Here is a 27,473-nt window from a genome sequence, read left to right as displayed (position 1 = left end):
ATTACAGGGAGACAGATGCTGGATCAACAATGTCAACAGGCAAGCACAACATCATGACACTTATATGAAAACCAAGTTTATTACAAGAGAAATTAACATGCATTGGAACTCAACAGGTTCCCAGGTTTTATAGAAGTTTACACTTTTATAATAGCAGGACAAAGGGAGAAGGGGATACCAGGAAGGTGTGTAATGGGGTGGGGGTGGGGTTGGCAGTGGAATAGTACAGCAAAGGTGTAGGACACTAAAACCACTCCCCACAGGGAGGAGCAGGACAACAGCAAAAGTGTCATTCTTTTTTACCCTGGAATTGCTAAACTAAGATGGGTCTTCTTATCTGCATAAGACCTCAGATGCACAAGCAGTATCCCAGCCTGGCACAGATGGCTGGCACCTGTCTTGCCTCCCAAGGACACACAGGGAGTCCAGTTTGGGGTACAACAATACATTATGTGAGCTCAGGAGGAGCTCTGTCCTTGACACATTCAGGGCCTCCTGTATGTTCTGAGTCCAGTGTTTTTGGGAAATATGGCAACTCAAAAAGACAAGTTCAGGGGGCCCCTTAACAACAAAAAATCTACCTATTGTAGCTATCTAAAAATAGATGGGGAGAGTCCTCCTCAGTAGCTAACTCACCACTGATAAAAATATTTAGGCAGAGGTTAGAAAGCAATTTTTCATGGAGGTTGGAGAGGAAATTATTGCACGACATGGGAAGCTGGACAAAATAACTTCTATGAGTCCTTCAAACTCAGAGGAAAAAAAAATCATAAGAAAGCATAGGAACTCTGTAGGGAGAAGCAAAAAGCTCCTAACGCCAAGTATATTGATCAATATGGCTAAAATTTTAAAGTTAAGTAGCTTTCAGCTAATTATGAGATGAAAATCAGAAAAAGCCTTATAGATGTGAAGAGAAAATCAAGTTTTCACTGCTAGGTTGTCATGCAAGTATTTGCTCTCAATAATTCTATAGAACACTTTGTATTTAATTATCTAAATTTTAATTTGCAGTATTTGAATTTTTACTTACCCAAAAGATTTAAAACTAAATGCTGAGTGGGAGCAAATGGATCCTGCAGGTTGAACATTGTGTATCGGCTGCACTGCACCTGCCGCAAGGCCTCAAAGTTCCCAAGCAGTATGTCACAAAGCCACTGGGCATTTACACATGGTATCCTCCACTCTTTGGCTTTTTCATATTTTAAACCACTTGGCCTTTGTATATAGAGAAAAAAATCATTTATCAAACACTTTAAGTTCTTACCAAAACAATTCATATTTCTCATCTCTATTATAACCATAGAATTTTGCTTTGTAACAGTTTTAGAAATATTAAATAAATCACGTCAAAATTTAAACCATAATTTAGTAGCAGAATAATCAATCCATACTACAAAATGCATTTTGGAATACTGGACCACCAATTTAATTTCTTGCAGTCCTACTTTTTACTTCATTTTCTATTACTTTATATCTAACTGTAATTCACCTTTTATACTTATGTCTATGATCATTACCATGAGCATTTTTACTATTTAATTCTCTTTTAAAGGAACTGCTTTTACACATGGATTTCTGTTCAAATCAATCACTAAAGAAACATTTATGTAGCATTGTCTATATGTCAGGCATTATTGTTAAAAAATTGGGGTTACAGGGCAGCTAGGTGGCGCAGTGGATAGAGCACCGGCCCTGGATTCAGGAGGACCCGAGTTCAAATCCGGCCTCAGACACTTAACAATTACTAGCTGTGTGACCCTAGGCAATTGCCTCACCAAAAAAGAAAAAAAAAATGGGAGTTACAACTGCTAGGTTCACCTCCCAAAAGAGAAAAATATTTATAGCAGCTCTATTTGTGGTGGCTAAGAGTTGGAAATCAAAGGAATGCCCAAAGATTGGGGAAAGATGAACAAGCTATGGTATATGACTATAATGAAATATTATTGTGCTATAAGAATTGACAAGCAGGATGATTTCAGAAAGGCCTGGAAAAACTTATATGAGCTAATGTATAGTGAAGTAAGCAGAACCAGGGGAACATTATGCACAGGTACAGCAATATTGTTTGAAGAACTGTGAATGACTTAACTATTTTCAGCAATACGATAATCTAAGAAAATCCCAAAGGACTAACAATGAAGTATACCATCCACCTCCAAAGAACTGATATTGATTGAATACAGACTGAAGCATGCTATTTTTCACTTTCTTTCATTTTTTTATTCAAATATTCTTATACAAAATGACTAATATGGTAATGTTTTACATAATTGCATAACCTATAGCTGATTGCTTACTGCCTCACGGAGGGGGAAGGTGGAAGAAGAAATAGAATTTGGAAATCTAAACTTTAAATAAAAATGTTTATTATCCAAAAAAAAAAGAAAAGAAATTGGAGTTACAAAGACAAAAATGAAATTTTGCTGCTTTCAAATTCTATCAGGGAGACTGTAGGTTTAACTAAACACACAAAATATATAAAAAACAAATGCAAGGTAACTTTTCAGGGGGAAGGCTCTACCTACTGGGGCAATCAAAAAAGTCGTAATGTGGATATGAGTTGAGAGGTGTCGATGTGGAGGTAGTAGATTCCAAAACTATGGGACATCTTATATGTAGGTATGAGATGAGAAATGGAGTCTTTGTGAGCCTGTGGACTGCAGAAGTGATATATAATCAAGCAGAAAATGTAGGGTGAGGTCAGGTTGTGATGGGCTTTAAAAGGGAAACAAAGAGGTTATATTTGATCCTAGAGGCAAGAGAAAGCCACTGGAGTTTTCTAATGAGAGTGAAATGTCTGGACCTGTAATTAAGGAAAACCATTTCAGCAGTTGTATGGATGATAGACTGGAATGAGCTCAATTAGCAAGCAACTACAGTAATGATAAGGGCCTGAAACAAGGGTGGTGGTGGTTTAAGTAGAGAGAAAAGGACTGATGTGAAATGTGGAGGCACAACTGCCAAGATGCCAGCTGACTAGATATGTGGGTTTAGTGTGAGCAATGAATCCATAATGGCTGAGTTTGTAAAACTGGTTAAGTAAAAGCAAAATGGTACCCTTCACAGAAAGAACTTCATTAGAGCAAAAAAACCCAGAATTGTGAAAACTATACTGCATAAAAAAGATAGTTTTTGTGAGACTTGGACTGAAAATATTTCCATTATGTCACTTACTCTTTACATATGAGTACTGTGTTGCTACGGCATAAATAACCTGTATATTTGGCACCTGCCAAGTAAGCCATTAATTTTAGGTCATCTCTGTCACCATCAACAAATCCAGTCACTGAAATAATCTGTTGAAAAAAGCAAAAAACATTACAATAAAACCCCAAAGTACCACTTTCTTTTCTTCTTTTAAAGTTCCAGGGATTCACAGAATTTCATTTCAGTTTTATCAATTACCCAATGAATCAGGAAACATTTATTAAGTGCTTACTGTGTGCCAGGCACTGTGCTGGGTGCTGGGGATATCAAGAAAAAGGAATCACACACAGTACCTGCCCTCAAGGAGATTCCCCCCCACTCTAATGGGTGTGATAACATATATGCAAATCAGCACAAGGCAATACTGTATTTAAGCATTGTGATTTTCAGTTAATGGTCAAAGTAATGTCTATAGCATTCAAAGGAAAATCAATTAGTATAATAAAAATATTTTTTCTAACCCTACATATTAGAAATTGAACTTTTAAAAAAGAGAATGAAGAAATGGCGATTTAATCATGTGATGGAAAGTATCCTTAAAAACAACAAAACAGCAAAACACCACCACCTCCTTTTGGGAATCAAACAATCTAAAAACTTGACGTGAAAGCTTTCAGAGAATCAATCAACAAGTCTTTACTGAATGTGTACAAGGCTAGATGGAATCTATGAACTAAAGATGATCCAAAGAAATATTTTTAAAAGGTGACAGTGAATAAAAGATTAAACTGGGGCAGCTAGGTGGCGCAGTAAATAGAGCACCAGCCCTGGATTCAGGAGGACCCCAGTTCAAATCCGGGCCTCAGACACTTAACACTTAACTAGCTGTGTGACCCTGGGCAAGTCACTTAACCCCAATTGCCTCAAAAATAAAAAAATAAAATAAAAACATAAAAAAAAAGATTAAACTTGGGAGTCAGGAAGACCTGATTTAAAGTCCTTTTGTATGACCCTAGGCAAGTCATTTAACCTGTATGATCATAATAGCATTTACCTCACAGGGTCGTGAGGATCAAAAGAGATAATATATGTAAAACTGCTTGGAAATCTTTAAGCACTACATAAATGTTCAGCTACTGTTATTGTTAAAAAGAAAACAACGTGTGTCAGTAATACAAGAGATATCAAAAAGCAAATACGAGATATAGCCAACTTTGCTACAATTAACTCAATAGTTTAAAAAATCTATCATTTTTATCTATGTAAGTACTCCCTCCACACTGTAACCAATAGTTTCATATTACAGCAGCCCAACAGAGTGTAGAACAGGAATAGTGAACTGGAATAGGATTTTAGTGAGGTATGGTAGATTATTTCAAAATGCATATATTCATTTAACTTACATGTTGAGAACATGGCTTTCCTCCTGGTGGGAATGCCACTGGAAAATGAAGGGCTCGATGAGGTGGTACCATTTTCTTCTTTTTTAAGACTGTATTTAACCAATGAGCAGTGACACATCTTTTTCTTTCTCTCACCGCCTGTCAAACATAAAATTTTAGAATTTTTACCATTAACCACTACATTTTGTCTTATACATTACACAACTATCATCTTTATTTGGGATGCCATAATCAAAGAAATGCAATAGGAATTGCTAAGGACCTAACCTAAAACATTAGTTTTATTTTTAATGCATTTAATTTAACAATAAAGTTGGATAATTTCAGTTCATCTGACAAAATTTTATTTTTCAAAATTTCTAAGAAGCTACAATTAAGGTAATGAAAGGCAAAGATATTTTTTTAATTCATTTAGCAACATGACTGTGACTATTTCAACTAAATTAACACTGTAATATTTCCCTACTCTCTAGTAAGATAAAGACACTAAGGCACCTCAGTTAACCGCCCACCCCCCAAAGAAATACCGTGCCCAACAACAACAATCTTGAGAAAATTACTGAGAAAAAAACCTCAAATATTTCTACAAATTCAGAATTTCTTGGCTGTTACAAGGCAACAAGCCAAATTTGTAAGAACTTTTATACATTGAGCATGCTTCCTTTAAGACAATAAAATTACATAGCTGAAGGCTCATTAGGTAAGGAAATAAAACTAATTAGAAATCAAGAAATAACCAGGAAGAATGGTAGAGATTCTGACCCAAAACTTATATCCCTATCAAACTCTAAAGTCCCTGAAATAGCAGGGATCCACACTTACCTTTCCACATACATCCTTCCTTACAAGCAGTAAAAAGTGCCTATTCCCACCCACCATTTAATCACGGCCAGGAATTCTGTGATGCTTCAGAAAATAATAGGGATTCATTCCCATCATAGCTAAAAGATTACCTGGAATTTCTCCTTCCTTTCTCCCTCACCAACAGTATACCACAGGAGCAACTTTTGGTACCTACAGAAATTCATTATTAAACAGAAAGTTTTTTTTCTTCTGAATGTAATTAAGATCCTTTCCCAAAAATGATGAAAATTTACCAAAACCAGATTATTTTATGCCAATAAAACTATGGCATTAGACATTTTTTTGTTAGCAGCTTTTATTTTAATGACTTACCTGTGCATACATACTACTGACTTGACTTTCACAAAGAAGATGTGTACATCTGCTTGTAAATGTAGGATCCACAGAGCCACCATGTGCTTGTATTATCTGGTCACCCAAGAAAACCCCAATTTACATCAATTTTATTAGTCTAACCAATTATAAACTTCAGTAAATAAATTTATTATAAGATTATCATTTCATATTTACATGATAATTTTTTGAAAAACATGAAAAGTTATAGGATGTTTCTAAACTATGAATTGACTTCGATTGTAAGGAGGGGAATGATAGGGACATCACCAATTCAGGGGAAAAAAGTTAAATAAGAAAATATATACAAAACAAACATTTACTTCAAAAGACAAGCAAAAAATATCTTACAGAGGAGATCTGAGTTCAATAAAAATTCAAGCATATTTCCTACATTTTCTATCTATTTACAATACTGCACAATGGGAACTGAATTCAAGAATGAGAACCCTGAGGCACCCACTACTTGATCCACAACCACCACAGAAAGTTCCAATCAAGTTCAGGATGCTTATATTTGCTAAAGTAGCTAAATGAACAGATTTTAAATTTTCAAAGGTTGAAATAAAAAGCTTTCCAAGTATGGCTTATACAATCAGAATTCAGTTACCTAGCTGGTATGAATACTCAAAGCATTATGATTAGAAATGGATATTGTTTGAGTCACATCATATTTCAATCCAATTAAATTTTTTTTACTAGAGTAAAAAAAAAGTATAATTTTTAAATGATCATAGCTAAATAGAAAATAGTTTATCGTAGAGTTGATGGTCACTCCTTGGGTAACAGTTTCTCATCATAGCTTGACAAATCACATAAAAATAAACATGTTTTTACTATAGAAAAGATTATTATTATGAGATTATTTCCATTAACTGAAATAAGTAGCAAAAAGAAATTAAGGACAACCTTAATTAATATTACTTTTCAAACTGCAGTTCCATATTACATTTCAATCTCTATTCTAAAAATTTAAGAAAATACTACATTTTAGTTTGCTTCCCAATCTTTATTCATCTATTTATATGACCCTTATATCTTCCTCCTTTTAAAATAAACATTTATAATAATAAAAACATACAATCTTAGATAGCCATTGAAGGTATACAAAGTGCTTTGAAAATAATAATCGGATTGAGTCTTGTTATTAAGATTTGTATTATTATCTCCATTTTACTAATGAGGCTCAGAAAGAAGCAACCTACTCATGGTCATAGAACTAGTGCTGGTATCAGGATTCCAAACCAGATCCTTCTTGCGTCTATGTTTAGCACTCTAACCACTAAGTCACGCTGCTTCATTTACAAGTTATTTACATAAATTATAACATACATAAATGAATTCGTCTAGGTGTAGTCACTGAGCTTTTCTCAGTTTCAGTTCCCTTATCTATAAAATAAAGATAAAAGTAATACCTACCTTACAGGAAGGATCAAATTAAATAACCTTATGTAAAGTGATTTGTAAATCTTAAGGTGCTATGTAAAAGTTACCTATTAGATTTTAAGTATAGATCCACAGGGGGGGAAAAATCTTTAATAAGAAAACTTATTATTTCTCTGGGGCAAGTCTTACCCTTTTCCAGGTTGCCAATAGCTGTTTATCAGACATCTGCTCTGGATAATCAGCAATTGCAAATACACATCCCAATAAGAAACATTCTTCTGGAACTGAAAAAAAATTACACAGGAAAATAAAATATATTAAACCCACAAATTCTGAATAAATAAATAAGGAAAATATGTCTTAACAAGTAAAATCTGAAATTTTGGAAGTTAATTAGCTTTAGGGCTGCTAAGCCAGAGAAATGTTTGTAAAAGACTTGAAAACTATTGCAAGAAAATTTCCGGCTCAATTTATTTAGATAGCAATCTGAATTAAAGATAGCTAAATCAATATCATTTATTACTACCAACTATAAATTATAAACTAGTGCTCATATTCTAGGCTGGATTGTAAAAATTGATTGTACATATGCATATGTGTGTAGTTACATAAGAGCTTTAATAATTTAAACACTGAAGTAAAGGCCTTAAACCCTAAAACAGTAGACAATTCCTCCAGAGATAATACATTCTTTATTAAGAGATTCACATTCTCCATTTTGAATAATGATGATGATGATGGTGGTGGTAATGATGATATAATAATCCCCACCCTCAAATAACCAAAGCATTTCATATTTTTTAAAAAGCAATACTTTTAGGAGGAAAAAAAGATTACTAACTCTCCACTGCTGGATCATGTCCAAAGAGCTGATGATGCTGTGACAGCTGCTGCTGCTGCTGCTGTTGCTGCTGCTGCTGCTGCTGGTGATGTTGTGGTTGCTGAGGTGGAACCTGCTGCTGTAGGGCCTGTGATGTTTGACTCAGATGTTGTGCTGTTTGATTTTGCATTTGCTGCTGTTGCTGCTGATGGTGCAGACGTTGTAACTGCTGCTGCTGTAATTGCTGCTGCTGCTGCTGTAACTGCTGCTGCTGTTGTTGCTGTAATTGTTGCTGCTGCTGTTGCAGGTTCTGTTGTTGGAGCTGTGCTAACTGTTGCTGCTGCAGCTGCTGCTGCTGCAGCTGATGAAGCTGTTGCTGAAGGGCATGCTGTTGTTGGAACTGCTGTAGTTGTTGCTGAGGGCGATGAAGCTGCTGTTGAGGATGTAACTGTTGCTGTGGAAATGGTAGCTGTTGCTGTGGAAATTGATGCTGCTGATGGACTTGCTGTGGTTGTGAAAACTGATGAGGCTGTTGCTGAGGGTAAGGTTGTTGGGAAATCTGTGGTGGTGGTTGCTGCTGCTGAAGTTGCATCAGCTGCTGTGGTGGAAGATGTAAAATTGGGTGGTGCTGCTGCTGCTGCTGCTGTGTCTGATGTTGCTGCTGTTGCTGCTGCTGCTGCTGCTGTTGCTGCTGCTGCTGCGTCTGATGTTGCTGTTGTAACAAATGTGCCTCTGGAGTTAGTTTTACTTGACTAAACAACACGGCATTTGCATGTCCCTGTTGGCTATGATTTACCTGCTGTTCTAAATTTTTTGTAGGTGCTGAAAGAGACTGTAAGATCTAGAAAACAAAGATTTAATAATAATGAAGTGTCATTATCCAATATACAAGATATTTCCACACTTTGTTAATAACTTACTTGAAAGAAACTAAATCAAACATTTTTACAAAACTTTTGGATATCAATAATATGGGAACCAAGAACAACTTTGAAAAACTTCAATAAACAATACCCCTAAACTTTAATTTGTAATGTTAGTAAATGATTTAGTAAAGAACATTAATACTCAAGGATATCAACATTTGAAACTATATAATTAAACAATTTAAATCTAATGAATCATAAAAAAGGATATGAAAATGAATATTAATGAAAATGAGTTCATGATTGGTGTGTTTTGAACAACAGAAAAGATTTTGGATGTAGGAGAACATGATCACTCTAGGCCCTTTCCCAGAGGGCTAGGGGAGGCAGGTGGCACAGGTGTTACACAGAGGCTCACTATAGTTTAAGTAATCCCACCATGAAATATCTCCCCTCCCCAAACAAAATTCGGAGTTAAGCCCTAGGGATTAAGGATTCTTATGGAGTAGTAGACAGTAATTCACCACTTTAATGCAAACACCACAAAGAAGCCCTCCTTGAAATTTATGGTATTCCTATATTGAATCTGGACCAATATAGCACAGGAAGGTCCAAGAAAATAAAGATGACTGGAGAGAAGACATGGAACATACTACTCAGAGAGGCACAACAATGCAGCCAACTACTGAAACTCCAGAAAGTTGAATCATTTCTGAATTTTTTTCATGGATTGTGTCTTCAGCTTACCTCTTCCTCTCTAAAGTTTCAGTATATGACACATGCACAACTGGAGCATAACAGAAACCAAACCCTCAATAGTCAGTTATTGTTAAAGGACTTCTAGTCCAAAACCATTATTATTCACCTCCTATGTGTACAAAGAAAAAAATATGAAAACCAGCCCTGCCCTCGAGCTTACATTCTACTGAAAAGAAAAGAGATTTTGCTACCATTCGTTGACATTTTAGATCATTACAGAATATTTGCTTTTTAACTGCACAGTATGACAGCCATGGTTTTTAACATACACTTAATTTTTAATGTACATTCTTCTGAAATTTCAAATATTATTAAATATGAACAATATATTAGATATGGTATGACTTGATAGAATGCAAGTGAGTTTTCACCTCCTTTATTCCAGATACTGTGGTTCTCAAAGCAAATTAAGATCATATTACCTTTTGGGGGCTGTCATTTTCATCGTTGCTTCATACTGAATTTGTACACTAAAACCTCCAACTTTTGCAAATAAACTATCTAGCCATGCTTCCCAATTTGTACTGGAGAAGTTGATACTTTGAACCACAGTGTAATACTCTACATCTATCCTCATTAATTTTCATCTTATAAAATTCAACCCAATTTTCTAGTCTTTCAGGACTTTTTGGATTCCATAAATTAAACATCCTAGCTCTGACATGCCCCCAGCTTAGCGTCATTCGAAAAACTGACCGATATGCCACCCGTGTCTTGATCCATAGAGCTAAAAAGGACCATCCAGGTCATCTCATCTGTTCAATTTTATAGAAAAAGAAATTAAGGCCCAGAGAAATTAAACAAATTTTTACTCCTCCTTGCTAGAGATATTACTCCAAGCTAATACATCAGCTCATTAATGACTGTACTTTGTGTTTAGCCTCTTAACCTGTACCAAATCCAACAACTGCACAACAGACTAATAATGAGCATTTATATGGTACTTCAAGGTTTGCAAAGCATTTTACATATATTATCTCACTTGATCCTCACAACAACCCTGTGAGGTAGGTGCTATTATCATCTCCACTTTACAGATGGGGAAACTGAAGCACAGGGTCACACAGCTATTAAGTGCCAGGCAGGATTTGTCTTCCAGTCCAGTACTCTCAACACTGTGTCACTGAGCTACCCTCAACGCACATTTCTTTATCTCCACTACAAGCATGAAAAACTTTATAAAATGCTTTACTGAAATCAATGTAAACTTATCTACAAATTTCCCCTATTTGCTAATGAAATTAGTCTGGTATAACCTGTTCTTCCTGAAGTCATGCTGGCCATTTGTGATCACTGATTCTTCTTCTAGATGTTCTATAATCATCCTTTTTGATTGAGTAGAATTCTAAAATGTATTAAAAATCACGGTCACTGATTATATTTTACAGATTCCACTCTATCCATTTTAAAAATTTGGAGCATCTGCCTCAATTTGGTCTAGAGGAACTTCTCCCAATGTCTAATGATCTTTCAAAAATCACATTCATCCATTCATTCAACACCTTGGCATTTCATTCATGTAGGCCTGATGAATTGAGTTCATAAAGGTAAAGAGGTGCTCATTTATTTACTATTAGTATCTCCTTATGAAATTTTAAATTTCAGTTCCCTACTAGTCATGTTTTTTTCTGCTGTCTCTGGTTCAAAGATCATTCTCTCCGACAGACAAAACAGCAAAAGAAGGGCCCAGCAGTTCTGCTCCTCTACATCCAAGCAGGGATCCTATTTCTTAACTGATTCTCCTATCCCTGACCTAGCTTTTAAAAACCTATCACCCATCCTTAGCATTATTCACCAAGCCTAAGCCCATTCTGAACTTTAGGGGTTCTGAGAAAAATCTTATAGAACCATTCTGTTCTTTTAGTTAGTATTCATCCTGTCAACTGACCTTAAACATCATCACTAGCACAGACCTAACTTTTATATATTTTTTTAAATCCATGTTTCCCTGTCTCTCTAGCTTGCCCATTTAAAAGAAAAATACCTTTAAACTAGGTTCCCTATTTTAGGATCTCTAGTTCTCCTCATTAGTTATCCATACTTTGTGTATATGTCTTCATATGAAGACATATGAAGCCATGGATGGTGCTAGCCTCTCTTCTTTATCTCCTATTAATTATTGGGCATCTCTACTGCTAGTCTTTCTATGTTGTAGCTATTCTCTAAGGCAGAAGTTCTTAACCTTTTTTTCATGTAGCCCTTTGTCAATCTAGTAGTCTTGTGACCCCTTCTCACAATATTTTTAAATGCACAAAATATAAGATTACAAAGAAAACCAACTATGTTAAAATAATGATGTCCAAATTCATGGAACCCAGGTTAAGAATCCCTGCTCTATAATATATAAGCTTAACAGCTACTTTTAGACTAAATTTGCAAGACTGCAGCCATTATAACTGACCCTCATCACTAGGGAACTCCATTCCTAGCCCAGAGTCTATCATTCTCATATTTTAGTCTTTTGTTCATAAATATAAATCCATTCCTAAATAAAACCTTCTAAACAACTCTTTACATCACAAATTTTGCTTTTAATTCCAAATACCCTTGAATTCCACTGAAAATAGGGTCTTCCATTTCTTACTCAGAACTTTATAATTTTTAGCAGTGCCTTTTAAAATACTTCTGGCAATACATATATAAAAGCAGCTGGGTGGAAAACTGGATAGACCACTGGACATGAAGTCAGGAAGATGTGATTTCTGATCTGACCTCAAAAGATTAACTAGTTGTGTGGGCAAATCATGTAACCTCTCACAGCCTCAGTTTCCTCATCTGTAAAATAGAGATTGTTAGTCAATAAATATGTGCTAAGTGCCCAGTATATGCCCGGCACTATGCTAAGTAATAGGGATACAAGTACAAGAATGAAGCAATCCCTACTCACATAAAGGTTACATTGTAAAGAGGTGAGTCAGTAAGTACAACTGAAACACATACAGCATAAATGCTAATCAAGTAGTGCCTATTACATAAGTTAGAAAATACAATGTTGTTAAATACAAGGTAGTTTGAGAAGAAATAAAGGCATCAGCAGTTTGGGGGGGATGCGGAAAGGCTTCATACAAAAAGATAGCGCCTGAGCTTTATCATAAAGGAAGAGGACTTTTAAGGGAAGAAGAAAAGAGGAGGTGCATTCCAGGGATGACAGAGAGCAGGGAGACAGCAGGTGGAGTACTGTTTAAGACCAGTTTGGCTAGAATGCAGAGTTTGGAACAGGGAATAATAATGCCCAATGGGGCTGGAAAGAGAGACTGGAGCTAAGTTGCGTTGGGCTTTAAAAACTCAAGAGCTGAATATATCTAATTTTCTCTATAACTTTCTTTCCTATTCAACAATTCTATTCAAGACCATGAGATCACTGCTATTCTCATCTCCCATAAGCCTGAAAACTTAAAATTACTTTTGATTACATTCTCTTACCAACTGATTTGTTCCTTTCCTTCAAACCAATGCCAACTAATATGTATTGGGTATCTGCTCTATGAAGAAGGTACTGGGGAAAATGAAAAATTTACAGTAGTCCCTTAAAGGGTTCACAATTGAGTAAAAAAAAAATAATAATTTTAATAACGTTAGACATGGTACCCACAAGAAAGTAAAAGGCCAAGGGCTATGTGAGGTCCAAGGGAAGGAAAAGTCATTACTGAAAGGAAATAATACAGGCTAAGGAATCTCAACTTTACTGGAGGCAAGTCATTTACTTGGGTAACACTGAAGGGTTTTTTGCATAAAGGTAAGAAACGACCATATTTGTACAATCCCACATTACCACCTGTCTGAATGACAAGCCCCACCTCCAGTTCTCCTCCATAGCAGTTTCACAGGATCATGAGGTACCTCAGCTAGTTCAACCACTCTTATTTTACAGATGAGGAAACCAAAGTCAAGAAAGCCTTGGCCAAGGGTCTATCAGGGAGTAAGCAGAAGAGATATGATTCAAAGACGGGCCTCTCTGCCTTGGAATTCAATGTTCTTTGCTCTCACTATATGCTACGATTTCCCTCAAACTATCTCTCTCTTCCCTTTCACAACCAAACTGAATCCATACCTATTAACTTCCTCTCACTTTTTTTTTTGGGGGGGGGGGGTGGCAGGGCAATGAGGGTTAAGTGACTTACCCAGGGTCACACAGCTAGTAAGTGTTAAATGTCTGAGGCTGGATTTGAACTCAGGTACTCCCGACTCCAGGGCCGGTACTCTATCCACTGCGCCACCTAGCTGCCCCTCTCATTCACTTCTAAACCCTTGGTAATGTTGTTTCTGATCTCATAACTCAAATTTAAGTTCAAGGTAATCTCTCATAGGGTTTACAATCTCAGTACCTACAACATAGTAGCATAGTCTGAGTTTTCACACCACTGTTCTCCCTGATTCTCTTTAACTTCTCCCACCACTCCTGAGTGATTTCCTTTACTGGTTCATTTTTCATGCCCCCTAACTTTGGCTGTACCCATAGGGTGCACACACCCTTTTCACATTTTGACCTTATCCCAAAGACATTTCAAACTCATGTCCAAAACAGAAATTATCTTTTTCCCAAAACCCTCCCCATCTTCTCTATTTCTGTTGAGGGCACTACGAGTCTTCCAATCATCCAAGTTCACAATCTTGGTATTATCCATGACTCATCACTTCCTCTCACCACACACAGCTAATCAGCTGCCATCTTCTGATTTTCACCTTCAGAACACTTCCTTTATGTAGCCCCTTCTCTCTACTCACATCAGGCCTCCATCATCTCTTACCGGTTGAAATAGCCTAAATCTCTGAGTCCCTGACTCAACTCTCCTTCCCTACACAGCTACCAGAACAATTTTCTTAAAGTAAAAATCTGACCTTGCTATTTCCATATTCAAATTCCAAAGGCTCCTTTACTGACTTTAGGATCCAATATAATTCCCTCTTGTTTGGCTTTTAAAGTGCTTTACAACCCAGCCTCAATCTACCTTTCCAGTCTTGTTATACCTTATAGTTTTTCCCAGATTCTGCTTCACTTTAACTGACCTTCTGGATGTTTGTCACCCCAGACATTACATATCCTCTCCCCATACCTTTGCAATGGGTTCCATGTCTTGAATGAATTATCACCACTCCTCTAATTTTCAGAATCCAAAAATCTGCTTCAAAAATCTGCTCAAGAGGGGCAGCTAGGTGGTGCAGTGGATAGAGCACTTGCCCTGGAGTCAGGAGTACCTGAGTTCAAATCCAGCCTCAGACACTTAACACTTACTAGCTATGTGCCCCATGGCAAGTCACTTAACCCCAATTGCCTAACCAAAAAAAAAATTTTTTAATTAAAAAAAAAAATCTGCTCAAGCTTCAAGTCCTATCTACATAAAGCTTTTTTAATTCCCTGCCTCCATTTGTATCCTCCCCAGATCCCACATAACACTTTTGTTTTCTAATGCCACATTGTCCATACCGTGTAATATTAAGTATTGTAGCTAATGATGTTGGTGTTTTAAGGTTTTATTTTTCCCAATGCACGGTGCTATGTACCACATTAGATATAGTTAATAAAAAGGTCTGTCATATTACACTGTATGGTCCTAGACACATCACATCTACAGTACCGTGTTCAGATTTACATGTCATTATTTGTTTTTTAATCGAAAAGCTGGAATACATCCAAAGAAAGGAGACAAATAAGCTGAGAAAACTGCAGATAACACAATGAATAAACTAGGAACTTTGAAATAAGTCCAAAAAAGACATGACTAGAGAGGTGATGGTAGCTGTCTAACTAGCCTTATGGAAGAGATCAGACTTGTTTGCATCAGCATCAAAGGGAAGGACTGGGAGTAAAGGACTAGGAGTTTCCAGGGAGGCAAGCTTTTGCTTAATATGAAGGAAACTTTCCTAAAAATTAAAGCTGACCTATAGTAGAAATGGCTGCTTCATGAAGTAAACAGTATTCATTCCTGGAAGACTGTGTGTAGAGTCCTGAATGAACAACTATTCAGATGCTATAAATGGGTTTCTGTTTAGGGACAGGTTTGATAAAATGAACTCTAGAAGGAAGAACTTTTAAAAAAGCTCATGAACTCAATTTTGGACATAGTTCAAGTTGATAGGATTTTTTTTGTTTTGTTTTGCAAAAAACATTTTACAAAATACAGCTCTAGAGCTCAAAAAATTCAAAACTGAAAGTCAGGTCTACAAAAATAGATCTGGGAGTCATTTGGTTAAAAGGTAATAGTTGATTTCAAAGAACTCATGATGGAAAATGTTCTCCACATCCAAAAAAAAAGAACTGTGGATTCTGAATGCAGATTGAACTAAACTGTTCCTATTTTTTTTCTTTTTTGAGGTTTTTTTTCCCTTTTATTCTGATTCTTCTTTCACAACATAATTAATGCAGAAATATGTTTGATATGATTGTACATATATCCTATATAAGATTGCTTTCTGTCTTAAGGTGGGGGAAGGGAAGAGAGGGAAGGAGAAAAATTTAGAACTAAAAATCTTGTGAAAACAAATATTGAAAACTATCTTTACATGTAACTGGAAAATTTTTTAAAAAAATACTTTTATGATTAAAAAAAAAATTTAAGGTAATAGTTGAAACTGTGGAAGTGAACTTTAGAGAAAGAAGAGGACCAAATGAATTAAATGAGAATTTGGGAGATTTTGCAGAAGCTGCAGATCACAAGCAAAGGCATTCAGATGAAAGAGAACCTGTGACCAAATACTTAGCCCAAATTTTACAATAAGGTGTTATAAACACCCCATAAAAGAAAACAATCAGACTTCCCTGGTATGAAGGGGGAGGAATAACTATACTTGGAGTCAGAAAGACCTAAGTTCAAATGTTGCTTCCAATACTATTAGCTATGTGACTCTGGGCAAGTCACTTAATTACGCTGGGTCTTAGCATTCTCATCTTTAAAATGAGGAGTTTTTTCTCCAAATCTAAAGAGCTGGAGGCAGCTAGATGGCACAGTGGTTAAAGCACCGGCCCTGGATTCAGGAGTACCTGAGTTCAAATCCGGCCTCAGACACTTGACACTTACTAGCTGTGCGACCCTGGGCAAGTCACTTAACCCCCATTGCCTGCAAAAACAAAAAACAAAACAAAACAAAAACAAATCTAAAGAGCTGGCAGCTAGCTAATAGGCACAGGAGTGCCAGGTCTGGAGTCAGGAAGACCTGAGTTCCAATCTGGCCTTAGATACTTCCTAGCTATGTGACCCTAGGCAAATAACTTATCCCTGTTTTCTTCAGTTTCTTCATCTGTAAAATGAGCAGGCAAACCACTCCATTATCTTTACCAAAACCAAAAAAAGGGGCAGCTAGGTGGCGCAGTGGATAGAGCACTGGCCCTGGAGGCAGAAGTACCTGAGTTCAAATCCGGCCTCAGACACTTAACACTTACTAGCTGTGTGATCCTGGGCAAGTCACTTAACCCCAACTGCCTCACTAAAAAAAAAAAAAAACAAAAAACAAAAAACCCAAATGGGGTTATGAATAGGACACAACTAAAACAACTGAACAACAAAAGTAAGCAAAGCACTTTACAAGTGAAGAACAGGAGGAAAACTTAAGGAACCTACATCTTAAGGACTTGGGAAAACAAATGGGAAACCAGAAGCATTCAGATATATAAAAACATGAGGTAGTATCAGTATCAAATACTACTGAGAATTCAGATAATAAAAACTGATTTAAAAAAATAATTAGGCAATTAGATTAGTAACTGTGAAAAGAACTGTTTCGGTAGAGAAACCAGATTGCAAGAGATTTAGGAGAAAGTAGATAAACAGTAAAGAAATAAAAAAGCACTGGGTACAGACAACTTTATTGATGTGTGGTGGTGAAAAGGAGCCTGAACTTCTCTTTTGGAATAGAAAGACAAAAGAATAACATGCTTAGGATTACAGAATATAAACATGTTTGTAGGCACATCAGAAGGAACCAGTGGAAAAAGAAAGATTAGAAAAACATGACGATAGCAATGATTGATTGCAGTATCACAGTCCGCTAGGAGATGTGACAAAATAGGACAGAGGACACAGGTATGGGGATTAAATTTAGCAAGGGATAAAGATAACTTTTCCTCTAAAGCAGGAAGGAAGGTGAGGATAACAATGAATGATGCTGGCTTTTTCAAACACTAGATTTGATGTCATTATCATCTTTTTCTCCTGAAATCTGTCATCTTTTCTGTCCATTTCCACTATCATCACCTTAATCTAGGTCTTCTTTATATCATCAATAGTCTCCTCCTTGGTCTCCCTGCCTCTACTCTTTCATCACTGCATTTCAACCTTCATTGCTGCTGCCAGGTTAATTTTTCCAAAACATTTTTCTTCATGTCCTTTCCTCCATTAAATAAGGTATAATGGTTCCCTAATAGCTACTGCATTAAATCCAAATTCCTTTGCGTAACTTGAAAGGTGCTCTGTAGTCTGGCCCACCTGACCAATCAAGCCACTTAACACATACCTTCTACTCTGGTCAGGTTGATCTCCTGTCTCATACATATGCTATGATGATGTACATGTCCTTCATTCAAACCTCAATTTATGATCAAACTCTTCTTTCAATTATTAGTACTTACTCCATATACAGGCTGTCCCAACATTTTTCGTGTAAGGCTTTTAAGACTACTTTAATTCTAGCTATATAAATTTCTTGACTACATATTAAGTTATTTAAAGGCAGAACCATGTCTTAAAAGTTTTCTTGCATTAATAGAGTTTTATTGCATTCCTCACAGTGCCTAAAAAAAGTTCTGAGCAAATATTAGGTATTTAACACTTCAAGGATATGTTATTTTGTTGGCATGAGTATGCTTTCCATTAAAACTGATCACAACAGGCTCTAGGAATCATCACAACCAAAAAATTTTTTCTGAACTTAGGCTAGACCTCTGAAAAAGGAGATCTGGTCCATTGCTGAGTTCATACTTGAAGTCTTTCCTAGGTTAGTTAGAACATCTTAGAAACTTGTACTACGTTGGCAGTGTTGGCAGTCTTCAAGAACCCGGAATGACCCCGTGCCATAATGAATCAATCAAGCATAATTTGGGTTGAGGTGCCAAATAGCAATATATTTGTTGAAGATTGCCCTCCAATTTGTAGTTTGTAGTTGCTCCTTGCAAAGCCTGACACTAGTCTGTCTACTGAGGTTTCCTAACATTCTAAGACACATCTAGTGAAGTGCATCTTTATTGTGCCTGTTTGCCTATGGCTACCAAATTTACTTAGATATCATTTACTTATTATTCTGTCATTCATTTCGCTGCATATGATGTTTAGTTGAAAGAGATGTATTATAGTAAAAGCCGTCATTTAATGGCTGTGTTCCACTACCTCTAATTCTATCTCGCCTTTTAATGTTGAACATGACTTAGAAGAATCACTGATATCACTAATATATCAGGTGTTATATTTATAGCCAGCCCAAAACTCAGAGGCATACATAAAATAAGATGTAACCAACATTTAAAAGAGAGAGAGAGAGAGAGATCTCATGATCTCTCATGAGATGAGACCAACATTTGTTTGTCTAGAGTTGGCAGTACATTCTGTCTACCAGACTCCTGAAGGCCATACTATCTTTAAACAAACACACACACACACACACACACACACACACACACACACAATTCAATAAAGACATTTTTCAGTGATGACCTTTAGCCTTATTTTGCTAAGAAAAATCTTTAGCTTCATTAAATAATTCCTAATAACTAGAAAATGACTTAGTGATCTTTAAGTTTTTCAAGAGTTTAATGTTGCACTGTATCTACAAAGGAAATCTACCAACCTGACTTCAGTTTCTAAACATCTTCAACTACAATGATCTCTATTTGCTTCATAAAGGTGAAACAGAGAGAAGTACACATAAAGTGTACTAGGTTGTTGGATTCAAGAGACAAAGTTTTAAATTCTGCCCCAGTCTATGCCAACTCTCTCATTTTACAGATGAGAAAACTAAGACCAGAGGAGGCAAAGTGGCCTGCTCAAGACATACAGGTTCTGAATCGAGTCAGTATTCCTTTCACTATACTATGTTTACAGGCAAGTCACAACCTCTCTGATCTTCAATCATCTGTAAAATGAATACCAGCTGATATATCTACGTTGCAGAGATGCTTTGAAGATCAAATAATATAATGTATTTAAAACACTTTGTAAACTTTAAGAAGTTATAAAGCAATCAACAAAACATTATTACTCATCCATCAATACTGTGGACCTTACTGTCAGCTACAAAAAATACCCAATTGTAAAATTTTACTCTCTACCCATTTTCCTGTTCTTCCAACTCTACTCTTGCCATCCTACTGAAGCCATACCCATTGGAACTCATCTTGTTCTATTTGTTCCTTTTTCCCTAAATTCATCATCAAGCTCTGACGGGAGAATTTTTGCTTTATCTTTACTAAATCCAAACCTCACTTCACTGCCTAATGATCTTAACATCGTGCATTCGCCTCTAAGGCCTTCATCTCCACCAGTACCATGGACTATCCGTCTTCAATAAAGAAGAACCCATTATCTTCCAAAGTAGCCAGACTCATTTTTGTATAATTGTTTAATTATAATTGTTAAGTACTTTTTTTCCTTATGTCAGACTAAGTTTGCCTCTGCAATGTCCAATGATTGTTCTGAGTTCTGCCATCTTAGACCAAGAGAACAAGTCAAATGTAACTCCTACCTGACAGTCCCTCAAATATGTGAAGTATGCTTTATCCTGTCTTTTCTCTTCCAAGCTAAATATTTCTAGTTGCTTCAATGCATATATAGCAAGATCTCATGGCCTTTCGCCATTCTGGTCTCATAATTTATCAATGTACTTCCTAAAATGTGGTACACTCAACTAAAAACAGAACTCCAAAAGGACGATCCCATTTCCACTTGGCAATTCCTTTTCTCAGGTCTTCTGAATTTCTACTACATTCCTTTTATCATGTTTCGAACCTTTTCCACTCTCCTCAATTCCAAAACTAATCTCCATTCTCTATACTTTCCATTCTACTGCTCTCCACAACTTCACTTTTCACTACACAGAGACCAGAGACATCAACAACCTTTCTCTCAATTCTCTTCCTTCGCAACTCCATATTTCTCTGTATTCATACTTTTGCCCTTACTTATCACCTTAATCACAATATAAACCATTCCATTCATGCCATTTAGTTCTAAGTGATGGTGAGTTCCAAGATATGGCTATATTAATAAGTATAATTTATTTAGAAGTTTATAATTATTGCAATAATTATATTAATATTGAATAATTTGCCTATATTATCTCATTTGATCTTCATAGCAACCTTGGAGTAGGTCCCAAACCTTTCTGACTTTTTTTTAAACTTTATTCCATCAGTATACCCTTTCCTTTGCAGCTTTAATATCCTACTCTGTGGTATTAAAGGTAATTTTTTTCAGGGGCAAGAGAAGTGAGAAGGGGAAAAAATGCTTGATAATGGAAAGAAAATAAACAACATTTTAAAAAAATTAAAAATAGGCAAAAAATAAATACCTACCTTGCCACTGGGCTCCTCTTCTGCCTACAAGTATGCTTAGATCTTGCTTACCCTAAAAAGCTTTTCATTTAACACTCCAATGACTCTAAAGCTCTCTCTTCTCTTAGTGTTAAATGTCTCATGAGTACAGACTACTTTTGCTAGTTCTGCAGCCTTACTACCCACTAAAATACCAACTTTCTGAAATCTAGCTTTCTTCCAATGACTAATGAACCTGTCCTTTCAAATGTTTTCAATAACCATTTAATAACCAACTTCAAAGCCCTTTCTCAATACTCATACTCCTGGATCCTTCACAGACTTTGCCACTTTGGCAACCTCATTCTTCTTGACATTCTATATATTCTCTTGGTTCTTGCATGTCTCTTCTTAGTCTCTCCTACATTCTTCTCTACTATTTGTTCTGCTCTTTTCACATAAGGGTTTTGGGGGTTTTATCTTCAGCCATCATCCCTACATTCTTTTGGATGACTATGCCATTCATTTAAAGATGATTCTTAAATTTGTTATTCTAGCCCTGACCTCTTTCCTGTCAGCTGTCTACTGGGCCTCTTCTTGTTATCCCCAAATCAGTAAGTACAAAATCCTCCCCACAAAAAAACCTGTTCCTCCCTCATAATTAATATTTTGTTTTTATGTAATACTGACTTCTGGATATATTAATCCACTCTACTATTCAGAAGCCTTTCCTTTGAACAATATTTAAAAAGAGAAAATTTAAAAACAGTTCAGCAAAAACCAATCAACATAAACTTGATCATTATAATTACATAATCTTCAGTTTTGCCATTTTGCTTCCCCTATTTATAAATGGCAGTCAAACCTTCTGAAAGTCTTGTCATGCTGACTACACCTTCCCTGAATACCCATATCATTAGTCCCCAAGCCAATGGACTAAACCGCTAAGGTTATCATTTGCCATTGTTTCCACTCTCACAGTTAACAATACAGTCTAGGTCCCCTAACCAGTTTCCCTATTTCTAATGCTTCATCTACAATTATATCTTCTTTGCTACTACTAGAATGTTCGCATTTACTCACAAGTCCAGTCACATTATTCCACTGCTCAAAAATCTTCAATGGCTTATTATCTCCTTCCAAACCAAATTAGAAATTCCTTGGCAATCAAGTCTTCCACAATCAAGCATTAAACTATCTTTCTAATTTGACCTCACAATTCATTGCCCTTTGCATAATAGAAAACTGGACTTTCTTCCCTTTTTTTCCTAAACACATTTCCATAATCCTTATGCCCAGAGTGCTACTTACTCCTCAAATCTCTGGCTGTCAAAATCTTACCAATTCTTCAGTACTCAATGATAGATCTATGAAACCAACAACAAAGCTTCAGCTGGAATTGGTGTCTCCATTCCTGAAACTTTTGTAGAACTTTATTATAATATCTCTCATGATTTTATTAAATTCTATTTTGTATCAGTTATGGTCTTTGTGGAGACTTTCTTAGGCCCCAATACTGTTCTTTGAGCACAACATAAACTTAATAAATGTTTGGATCAAACTGAGGGTCCAAAACCTGGCATTATCTTCTGACCGAAATGCATCTTTTGAGAACTCAATCAACTGCATAAACCCCTAAGATATTTGTCTAAGATGCAAAGTGATGCTCCTAACAGATGAAATTATTTCCAGCTGATCATGTGAGATCAATTTGCAGATCCTTTACTGTATCAAGTATAACTACATAAAAGAATCAGAATAGCACTAGCCCTATTTTCCAAGGTCCTTATTCATTGTGTTCCTTACACTTCTCTTATTTCTATCTACTGCTATAGATCTATCTATCATACCATATTATGGCCTAGAGCCACATGAGCTTCCTAGAAGCACAGAAACATCATTCATGTTAGGTAGTTATTGGTTACATAAGTGTTAACAAGAAAATCCTTTGTTTCAATCTTTCTGTTGAGAATCTTTCTCCCTTAATAAACATAACAAACTAATCAGTATATGGTCTCTCTGGGGATATTCTGAACATAAATGTTCATTGTACAACATTCCTACATAGGAGACAGAGTAGAACTTAATCTCTAATGACATAACAAAAGCTTCATGAAGGCAGATTCTGTTTCATTTGAGTCTTGTATCTCCAGGATCTGGCACAGTCAGCCTTTGATAAATGTGTATTTACTGACTGACCTGCAAGGAAGGATTGTGTGTATATGTTCATTCCATTTGCTTTTTTTCTTAAAGACTGAAAGGATTGGTGAGGCTGGGGATGGGGGAAGAGGGTAAGGGGTGGAGAGGATCAGATTAGATTGTAGGTTAACTGGTATTCAGTTAATTGAAAGCTTCTATACTAAATTATGCCAGGGGTGGGCAGTAATTGTTGCAATGTCTTCTTGCCTTTCTTCCTATACATGGTAATGATGGTCCCAGCTTTGAAATCAGCAGTCATTTTCTTGGTAGCATTCTGTATCTGCACTAAGATCATCCTACTAACAGGAACTCCTCCTTGAGGCTGAAAATCTAAGCAGGAAAAGCCACTAAATTCAAAAGCTTGACCTTTAGGCATGGCTCAGACAGTAGTGCCTATTTCCTAAAAAGTTGCTATCAACTCTATGTCATGTTATGGCAGGTTCTCTACACTTTGCACAAACTCATTTGGTATTTCTATCCATGTTCAAAAGAAATGCATACAAATCTTTGGGGAAAAAACCCTAACAACTAACATTCTTGAAATAATCTACATATCTGTAGACTCTAGATATCTACAAGTAATAAATTTTATTTTGCCAATGAAAAACTGGCCCCTCAGTCTCTCATCATAGGCCAAATATTTGACAAATATACTTTATGTGGATTTGGGATTATAGACCTTTCAACGTATGAAACCCTTTTATATATTAAGTATTTGATTCAGACCCATGACATTGGTATAAGGAACTCCCAGTGAGGAAATCCCCTTTAGTCATTTGGACTGAGGCTACTTGGGGTACTTAAAGATCAAATGACTTGTCCAGAGTCACATCATCCTGTCAGAGGCAAGCCTCAAACCCTGGTACTTTGGACATCAAGGATAGTGCTATATCCACTACATAAAACTGTCCTTCCAGGGGTGTGTTGTAAGGAATTAATTGTGATTTAGAATGTTTATAACCCCATCTTTGCTTCATCATGATCAGACTGGAAAGATGAAAGCTTTAAAAGCCTAAGAGAAGGTGGGTGTGTACTTAGAGAGATTATAGAACAAACAACACAAAGAACATTTATTGAATCAAAGTATCAAACTAAGTACCTAAACCCGAGAGAGAGAGAGAGAGAGAGAGAGAGAGAGAGAGAGAGAGAGAGAGAGAGAGAGAGGGAGAGAGGGAGAGAGGGAGAGGGGGAGGGGGAGGGGGGGAGGGGGGGAGGGGGGGAGGGGGGGGGAGGGGGAGGGGGGGGAGGGGGGGAGGGGGGGGAGGGGGAGAGGGGGAGAGGGGGAGAGGGGGAGAGGGGGGAGGGGGGAGGGGGAGAGGGGGAGAGGGGGAGAGGGGGAGAGGGGGAGAGGGGGAGAGGGGGAGAGGGGGAGAGGGGGGAGAGGGGGAGAGGGGGAGAGGGGGAGAGGGGGAGAGGGGGAGAGGGGGAGAGGGGGAGAGGGGGAGAGGGGGAGAGGGGGAGAGGGGGAGAGGGGGAGAGGGGGAGAGGGGGAGAGGGGGAGAGGGGGAGAGGGGGAGAGGGGGAGAGGGGGAGAGGGGGGAGAGGGGGAGAGGGGGAGAGGGGGAGAGGGGGAGAGGGGGAGAGGGGGAGAGGGGGAGAGGGGGAGGGGAGAGGGGGAGAGGGGGAGAGGGGGAGAGGGGGAGAGGGGGAGAGGGGGAGAGGGGGAGAGGGGGAGAGGGGGAGAGGGGGAGAGGGGGAGAGGGGGAGAGGGGGAGAGGGGGAGAGGGGGAGAGGGGGAGAGGGGGAGAGGGGGGAGAGGGGAGAGGGAGGCTGTTTTTTGATCTTCGGACCTAACCAGGAGACGCTGCAAAGCTGATTCTCCTCAGAACTACAGATCCCAGGTGGTGCTCAGTTTGTGTTCCTTCCAGGGAGGCTGGCTCCTTAAGCCAGCTGAGCTGGAAACAAGTTTAGTGTTTGAGTTAGTTTTTGCCCGACCTAAACTGTTCTGAGTAGCTGAGGAGGCAGAGCTTATTCAAGGTACCTGGGGGCCTTTTTACCCTCCACTTGTGTTGTAAATTTTGTTACCATTAATAAACCTGATTTGAAGAGGCTGTTAGGAGAAGGGGAAACTCTGGACCTAGAGGTCCCCCATTATTTTCTGAACCCCAATATTACGGTAAGCTGCTCAATTAACTCTCCCCATACTAAATTTGGCCCTAACAATGTCAATAAATGTCTAACACACAGCTCTCCAGGGGAAAAGTACAAATGACACAATTTTAAGTTTAATCTTCACTATTAACATTATTCAACACTCTAAGTTAGATAATCAACAAAATAATAAATCAAGTCCTGATGTTCAGTGTTTGTCTAGTTCTAAGGCAAAAAATGCTCATGCTAAAAAGTTTACAACCTGCTCAAAGTTCAAGCTGGCTCCAACACACGTCTGTGCTCTTCTAATATACCATTAAACATAGGCAAATAGCTCCTAGAACAATTAATCATAAAGTAAAATGCTTAAAAAAAACCCTACTTTTGGGGGCAGCTAGGTGGCACAGTGGATAAAGCACCAGCCCTGGATTCAGGAGGACCTGAGTTCAAATCTGCCCTCAGACACTTGACACTTACTAGCTGTGTGACCCTGGGAAGTCACTTAACCCTCACTGCCCTGCCCCCCCCCCAAAACAAACAAACAAAAAAACATACTTTCTCTCTGTTGCCACTTTTAAAACCAGAAGGGCTTTCCTGAGAGCAAATTCCCATAGGTACCTGGCTCTGCCTAGTCATTTGGCAGCCCACAATAAAATAGATGTACATTAAGAGCAGCAGTGAATGTATTGCCATTAATCCGTTCACTTCTAAAATACTGGTACAATGCTACTGTAATAATCACTTCCATTTTCATCCCAGTCCCTTTTCCTCTGTGCAGGCCCTCTCCAAACTTTACTCCCCAAAGGACTGGAATGGAGTGAGTGAATGCTATTAAATACCTACTTTCAGCAATTGTATTTTATTACTTAATGATTCAGAATTCTATTAAAACAAACATGGTATATAACAAATGTTTACTACTTTAGTCATTTAGTAATTCTTATGAGCATAATAGTAAACTATAATTTAAATCTTCAAAATTAAGTCTAAGAATATTATTCCCCTCCAATTTCAACTCAGAATCAGAAAGTCAGAAAGGACTTCAGTGGCCATCTAGTTCAACCCATTCATATATGAAAGGAATAATTGCTACAATATACTTTACAAGTGATCATCTGGCCTCTGCTTGAAGACACCCCCCCCCCCCAAAAAGACTGAGAACTTCTCAAAGCAACCTATTCCACTTTTGCACAGCTCCAATTGTTAGGAAAATTTTATCCTGAAGAGAAGCCAAACCTTGTCTTTTTACAACTTCCATCCATTCAGTCCTTCAGGTTCTGTTCTTTGGGACTAAACAGAATGTGTTCAGTCCCACTTCCAGAAGACAGCCCTTCAAATAACAGTTGTCATGTCCCAAATGTTCTCTTCTCCAGACTAAATATGGCCAGCAGTTCTTTCAACCAATCCTGCTGTCCACACACTCAAGGATCTTTACCATCCTAGATGCCCTCTTCTGAACACCCTCCAGATTAAGGATGTCCTTAAACTGTGGCACCAGAATTGAACACGGTAATCTGTTAGGTCTGACACAGGATTACCTCCCTATTCTTAGAAGCTAGGACCCTTAAAAAAAAATCACTACTTCACACTGCTGATTCATACTGAGTTTGTAGTCTTCCAAAACTACCAAATCTTTTTCAGAACTTGTCTACCCATACCTCATCCATCTCATGTTTGTTTAACCTAAGTGCAAGATTTTCCATTTAGCCCTATTAGATTTCATCTTATAAAATTAAAGCCAATGCTCTAGACTTTCTAGATCCTTTTGGAACCTCAACACCATCCATTGTATAGTTCAGCGATCACTCCCAGCTCTCAGTCATCTGCACAGGTGAGGAGCATGTTCTCTAGGCCTTTAGTCAGAGATAAAAATGTTAAACAGCACAAGGCCAAACAGAAATCCCTGGGGGACTTCCTAGGGACCTTCCAGCACATTTACATTGAGCCACTAATTACTCTGAGTTCAGCCATCCAATCTCTTCTGAATCTATTAGATTTTATTATTGTTGAATACACCTGTCTTTTGCACAAAAACAGAATGATACTGTAATAAAAGTTTTGCTAAAAACTAGATTAACTATATTCATAGCATTGCTCTCATTGACTAGTTTAGTAATCCTGTAAAAAAGGAAATAAAGGTTAGTCTGGTA

At 37.4% G+C, this 27,473-nt stretch overlaps 1 protein-coding gene across 3 annotated transcripts in view; it reads right to left on the bottom strand.

Moving 5' to 3' along the window:
* PAXIP1 (PAX interacting protein 1) overlaps positions 1-27,473 on the bottom strand; it is a 91,755-nt gene that overhangs the window by 30,374 nt on the left and 33,908 nt on the right. For all 3 annotated transcript variants that reach the window (XM_043966044.1, XM_043966046.1, XM_043966045.1), the window contains 6 exons: positions 7,975-8,794; positions 7,323-7,417; positions 5,727-5,822; positions 4,551-4,688; positions 3,175-3,296; positions 1,031-1,215 (listed from right to left, as the gene is read on the bottom strand). In XM_043966044.1, coding sequence (XP_043821979.1) covers positions 1,031-1,215; positions 3,175-3,296; positions 4,551-4,688; positions 5,727-5,822; positions 7,323-7,417; positions 7,975-8,794 — 1,456 coding nt within the window. The remainder of the gene's footprint in view (positions 1-1,030; positions 1,216-3,174; positions 3,297-4,550; positions 4,689-5,726; positions 5,823-7,322; positions 7,418-7,974; positions 8,795-27,473) is intronic.

The sequence above is a fragment of the Dromiciops gliroides genome, chromosome 5 (genome assembly GCF_019393635.1).
Source record: "Dromiciops gliroides isolate mDroGli1 chromosome 5, mDroGli1.pri, whole genome shotgun sequence".
Lineage (NCBI taxonomy): Eukaryota > Metazoa > Chordata > Mammalia > Microbiotheria > Microbiotheriidae > Dromiciops > Dromiciops gliroides.
The sequence above is the reverse complement of the archived record's forward strand: the minus strand, read 5'-3'. Positions and strand labels throughout refer to the sequence as shown.